A 6,000-nucleotide genomic window follows, 5' to 3' on the forward strand; every position below is an offset into this window, starting at 1 on the left:
TAACTCTAGGCCATGAATCAAGGAGAGCTGGCTGCTGTTGAGTCCGTGGAGGGATACCACAAACTGGGGCTCCACAGCCAACAGTGAAGGTTTAAGGATGGGCTTCCTGCTCCGTATGTGCAAGGAGACGTTGTATACTGTCAGCGGCCTGTGACTGGCATGATCAGGAACGGGAGCTTGTAGCAGTCCTATGGAGAGACCTGACAGGGTCCTGATGAGGACTCAGCTAAGGGAGCTGCCTGGCACTGAGCGTACACCAAGCAGCCTGGTGAGGATATGCAGATTTACAGCCACCGAAACGAAGGAAGGAAGAATTCTCCAAATCCAATGTATGGCCAGCGAGGACTAAGTGGGCTGCACCATGGTGAGCAAATGGCAAGAGGGGAGTGACCAGTTGCGAGGTGTGTGCTCACACCCATTTGATGCGCACAAGAGGGCCAGCAAGTGCAACATAATGAATGCACTAGTTGCTGATATAAAAGCATCAGCCGGTGGCAATGGCTTATCATAGCCATTGCGGATAAACAAACATTCATTTTCTCGAGCTGATGACTTACCAAGCACAGGACTAGTAGTGCTGGAAACCAACACTCAGGAATGCATGACTGCGCCAAGCACTGAAGGAGTCTATGTGAGGGCGATGAAAGGCTGGACAGCGTGGCTGCAGCGGCTAAGCGTGTGGCACGACTGGCTACGCCAGTCGGCGGTCAAGGTGCGCGGCTACCCATTCTAAAATCGGGTGACTGACCATCATGCCTTACGCCCATTAGATTACGTGAACCTCAGGAACGCTCATTTTAGCGGTTCCCTGCCAATGCAAAAAAGCTGTATGTTAGGACCTTTGTTGTGAGTTTTCAGGCCAGGCCTTGACAGTCCACCTATGCCATAAACCAAAGTTAGCCCACTGGGTTTCTGTGCCGGGTGTCGTTTCCTGCCACTGCCAGGTGTCTCAGGCACTCCTCAGGGGATATGGACTTAAGCAACAAAACACTGAGAGAAGCCACAACAAAAAGCTTAAGGAGACGAAGAAACAGACTCACTTCCCCTTTCGAACCAGTTCCCAGCACACGCCACAGATGGCCAGCCCATTGTCTGCACCAACCATTGCAGATCTAGTGGGAGAGAGTAGATGTGTCTAGAAGCCATTGCAATAGAGTCACACATGTCAGACTGTGCTTCCCTGTCCCTGTCCCTGGAAAATTCAGTCCTCCTCTAGGACAGAAGTTTGCTCATTAGCCCACCACACGTAATCACCACCCAAAATCAGAAAGAAAGTAGTGCTTACACCCTGAGCATGTCAGGCCATTATCACTCCAGCCAGCTTCCCCACCAAAAGGAGAAGGAGAAACTCTGTCTGAGGCATCTCAAGATATTGTATCTGGCCATTCTTCTGGATTTCAGGGTTGTCACTGGTTACTGAGGTAAATGCAGACCTACTCAGTAAAGGAACAGGGAGGCAAACTGAAAGTTTGAAATCATACATCAGCCATCAGGCAATTCTGGAAACATAGCAAAGAAAGAAATTTCTCTCCCTGCAAAGGAAGTCATCTAGAGCCAGAGGTGAGATCATCAGGCTAGATGCTGTCTTGTAGACAGTCTCCCCTCCAAAGCAGTGCCTACTCCTTGTGGGGTAGTTGTCAATGCCAAGTCCTCACTCACTTTGGCTAAGTACTCCTTACCCCATTCCTTAGGGGCGATAGATGTGCCTTCTTCCATCTAAGATCTCTATCTCGGCGATGTATTGTTGTATATATATTACCTTAATTTCCCAAAACCTGGGACACCATCTGTCGGCGAAGAGTTCAGGTTCTGCAGCGTGACCACTCATACCAATCGCGTGAGAGGGTAAGTGAAATCCGTAGTTATTAGACATAACACGCATCTTATAACTCTCCACCTCCTGCCATAGCGTGATTTGCTGCGGCCGTATAATAGTCGCCCCTCCCACCCACAATGTGTGAAGAGTAGCTAGCGTTCACACTCACATATTTTACATCGTAAAAAGAGAGCCTATGCACGCGAAGGTTTCAGAAGTGCCTCACTGAAGGACTTCATACGACTACCATAGAAGTAGGCCTTCCCTCTAGGCTATCGTGTTACTGCCTATGGTCACTGGGCATGTTCACTCTAGGTGTAACCACTGAAACCCCCTTACGTAGTCTTTGCCTTCTGTCTTCACACAGACCATTTCTGTTCTCAATTGACTAAGCAGCGAAAAAGGACATAGATTTTTTTGCCGAACCTCACAACGAGGGACGGACTACCCGCACCGTCGACTCTCTGTGGGAAGAACACTCAAGCGCCTATTTGCCAACCCCACACCCTACATCAGTAGGAAACAGACTCCACAAATATTCCCAAGAAGGCCTATGACAGTTCACATTCCCTTATAATTCCCCATAGGTCTCTACTATTTTCGTTGATCATTCGTCTTCCTATACAGATAGAGGTGTGTTTCAATCTCCAATCCTGATTGTTCTGTAGTCTTCTACCAACAGCTTGCGTCTCGCTACCCGTTCCTCTCGGGTCTAAGTTCTACGTCATTATTCTTTAAGCGCTCAGGCACATGCTATTCATCGATGAGCCTGTTGCAGACTTTAGCTTTGGGTTTGTTGTATTGTTCCGTGTTCGCCTTTTTTCGAAATATTGTGTCGTTACGTGACTCCGGTACCCAGGTGTCCACGCGCTAGCTCCCACCATTGCGAAGTTAGGCGTAGCGCAGAGAAGTAGGACAGTGCTTGTAGTCCGCTGTAGCCGCTAATGGTTGTCCACATGTCGGCTGACCACCTAGCTACACGGTGCGGCTGCGATTCTGCACGACCCTTCCTTAATCCCATGGCTCCCAGAGATCAGCCAATATCTTACTCCTTGTGCCCAGAGCTTTAGGGCCTGTCTCCAGTATGTTCTGGAGAATGCCATGCCAAAGGCATTCCACGCCCTGTTGCACCCCTGTCGCTAGTCAGGTAACGTTTTCCATCTGCCTATCTACACTGACCTATCTCCTCGTGCCCATATTATTTGACATACCTATGGCATCCACACGCCTAAATAACAAGAGCTTAGCCTCAGCTGCGCTGGTGTACACCCCCGTAACACGCGCAATAGCCGGAGCTCCCGACTAGCATAGCTGCCTCTGCCGCACTCGCACACTTATCTCGGCCCGCTTCTCTACTTTCCCTATGCTCGATATTCTCTGCCTGACGCTTCATTTGCACCATCTTATCAAATTTACGATGTGCTCTACACTTTCACATACCCACAGCAATCTCTCTCCAACTCGCCCCCAATGTCCCGCACCATCACTGAAGCCTATGATCCCCTCCCTCACCATCGCGAGTGATGGCAGGAGAGAGATCACTTGATCATTGCCTGTTAGGTTCACTCCCTCTGGGGCACCTGGCATTGGCCACTGTCGGTAGACAGATACTGGGCTAGATGGACCGTTGGTCTGACCCGGTATGGCCATTCTTATGTTCTTATGACAAAGAGAAACTCCCTAGGTTACTGAGAAACTCACACAATAGCCTTTACTCCAAAGGATGCTGAGGATTCCCCTTGGGAAACTCAGCCTTTTTTAAATGATCACACATTAGGTTGCTCCCATCAAACCAGTACATTTAATTACAGCTTTGCCAATGCACAGATTTAAGAACATTATGATAAACTATTCCGCCCTCTTACACAAGGCAGGCCAGAGCTTCCCTCCAGTAATTCCTGCACTGAGCCCCATCACTTGTGGCTGAGTTAGCACAGAGCTTTCAGCAGGAAGCCCAATATGGTTTAAAGATTCCAAGTGGCGGAGAAGCACCATGTACCTGCAGAGAGGCGTTCCAAAGAAACTCTAGGCTTGCTGATTGCACGCAGACTCTTCAGAAGTACTGAACTCCCTGCTCTGCGCCCAATGTTGTGGTCAGTTAAGCATTTCAGAACAGATGGTAGGTGAAGGCCAGGGACTCCTTACCTGGATGATGATGTAGTACCAGAGAACGTGGATTTCCCAGAAGTAGGCCAGGCCAAACAAGGAAGTGAACAGTCCACTCAGCACCATCCCTCCTGACAGGTAATAGCGCAGTGGGAGGCGCTCACCAAAGATGCCGCTGCACCGAGGAGGGGAGGAGCAGAAAGAGCATTAACAGCCACCCGCATGCATTCTGCCAGCTCAGCAATATTTTACACAAGGGCTGGGGTCTTACCTCTGGGAACCAGGGGCTGGGACATGCTTATGGAAAGCTACAGCCTTCCCAGCTCTGAAATGCGAGGCCCATCTCTGCATGCAGCGAGGCTGAGGGGGCGGTCTGAACTCCAGAGAGACAGAGCTACTTTCCTCCCAAGGAGGAACAAAACCCAGAACCAAACCCAAAATGCCATCCCGATTCTCTCATCCCCAAGCAGAATGTCCCAATCTAAGGCTCATTCTAGCTCTTCACCATGGCACCTTCCTAATGTTCAACTCTTCGAGTCCCCCTTCCCCTCAATGGCTCTGGTTGTCTCAGTGTGGAGTGTTGGCCAGTGCTGAAGTCATATCTCACAGGCATTGGGCATTAGCATTTATGTGCTGTGCTGGCTGAGGCCAGGTGCCATAAGTCACCTACCCAATGCAGCGTCCCCAGGACAGATCTAGTATGTGGTCTCCTCCCAGCTGCACCCAGACTGGAGACCACCCCACCATCCCACTCAGCCCAGATCAACACAGAAACCAACCTGACCTCTCGAACAGGCTGGACACATTTCATATACAACCCCCTGAAGCTGCCGTCACAAACAGCAAACTGATAAGAAACCTACTAAAGTGTCCACAGCCGGTAGCACGCATGATGGATGTTATTTACCAAGCTGGAGTGTAAGTCATTTCTTATCCCACAGGGTTATTTTCCAGGGCAGAGGAAGGGCAAACGCCACCCAAAATTATCATCATAACCCAACAGCAAGCTCCAATAGAGGGAAAAGTCTGCATTCTAGGAACAGAACAAGGTGGCTGAAATTCTAGGCTGAGGCTACACCGATTCCACTGGCAGCGATAGCCAGAGTCTAAGGGAAAGTGAAAGGTCTGTACAGAATCACTTGGAATCACTGGGCTGAAGCAGGCAAGAGAAATGGGGATCAATTTATTCTCAGTGCTGGGAAGCCAGTTTAAAGTTTATCTTCCCTTCATCTTTCTTGACAAGAGATGTGACCAAAGAGCACTGGTGCTGCAGCTTTCTGCCAGGGTCTAGCTCCCTAAGGGATGTTCCACTTCTTAACAACCAGTCATTGGCATTATACAGCACCATTCAGCCTACACATTCCAGAATGGTTTACAACAGCTTCATGCATCACTGAAATGCAGCCACTTCTGGGGTGCAAGGTAGCAGCCTTTGGCTATACTATATGTCCTGTGCTTTTGAGGCTACCAGGGGCATGTAGGAAGCCAGAATCAGATTGTCTGGCCTAGCTTTTGTCCAAGACACTACATGTCACTGAGCCAGGCAAAGACGCAAGAGCCAGTACACCTGTTGGCAGCTATGCAGTCAGAAAGCTCTCATTGGGTCTGCGGAATGGAGGTGAACCCAATGGGAAGCAGTGAGGCATCTAGGGGAGGATTTGAGATGGAACCGTCTCCTCCCTCCATGCTGGTGGTGCTTGGAAGTCCATACCTGATAAACATTCCAATGGCATAGGCAACCAAGAAGGCATTGTCCAGGGCACCAAAAAGCTCATTGTAGTTAGCCTGATCTGAAAAACAGGTGACAATGCAGGCAGAAGCCAGCATGTTAAAGAGCAACAGGCTGGAATAGCAGGACTCCCAACTGCAGTCTCTTGCCCACTCTCCGCACCCCAGCACTGCAGGGATGCTTCAAGACCTGGAGGGTGGGCTTGCTGCTAGCTATATTTTCTGGGGTTAAGCCTATATTTTGGAGAAGCCCTGCATCTCATTCACATCCACGGGGGATATTGCTCTCTTCCATTCCCTCCCCAATGCAGGTTACCGCTTTGTGCTCCCAGCAAGGCTCAGAGACCCTC

General features: G+C 49.8%; 1 protein-coding gene across 2 annotated transcripts in view; it reads right to left on the minus strand.

Moving 5' to 3' along the window:
- The window catches only part of SLC37A2 (solute carrier family 37 member 2), a 40,159-nt gene extending 34,452 nt beyond the window's left edge, over positions 1–5,707 (minus strand). For both annotated transcript variants that reach the window (XM_032767104.1, XM_075073485.1), the window contains exons 1-2: positions 5,634–5,707; positions 3,962–4,097 (exon numbers count right to left, since the gene is read on the minus strand). In XM_032767104.1, coding sequence (XP_032622995.1) covers positions 3,962–4,097; positions 5,634–5,644 — 147 coding nt within the window. In that variant the 5' untranslated portion in view covers positions 5,645–5,707. The remainder of the gene's footprint in view (positions 1–3,961; positions 4,098–5,633) is intronic.
- Between the last annotated feature and the right edge of the window lie 293 nt (positions 5,708–6,000).

The sequence above is a fragment of the Chelonoidis abingdonii genome, chromosome 18 (genome assembly GCF_003597395.2).
Source record: "Chelonoidis abingdonii isolate Lonesome George chromosome 18, CheloAbing_2.0, whole genome shotgun sequence".
Taxonomy (NCBI): Eukaryota; Metazoa; Chordata; order Testudines; family Testudinidae; genus Chelonoidis; species Chelonoidis abingdonii.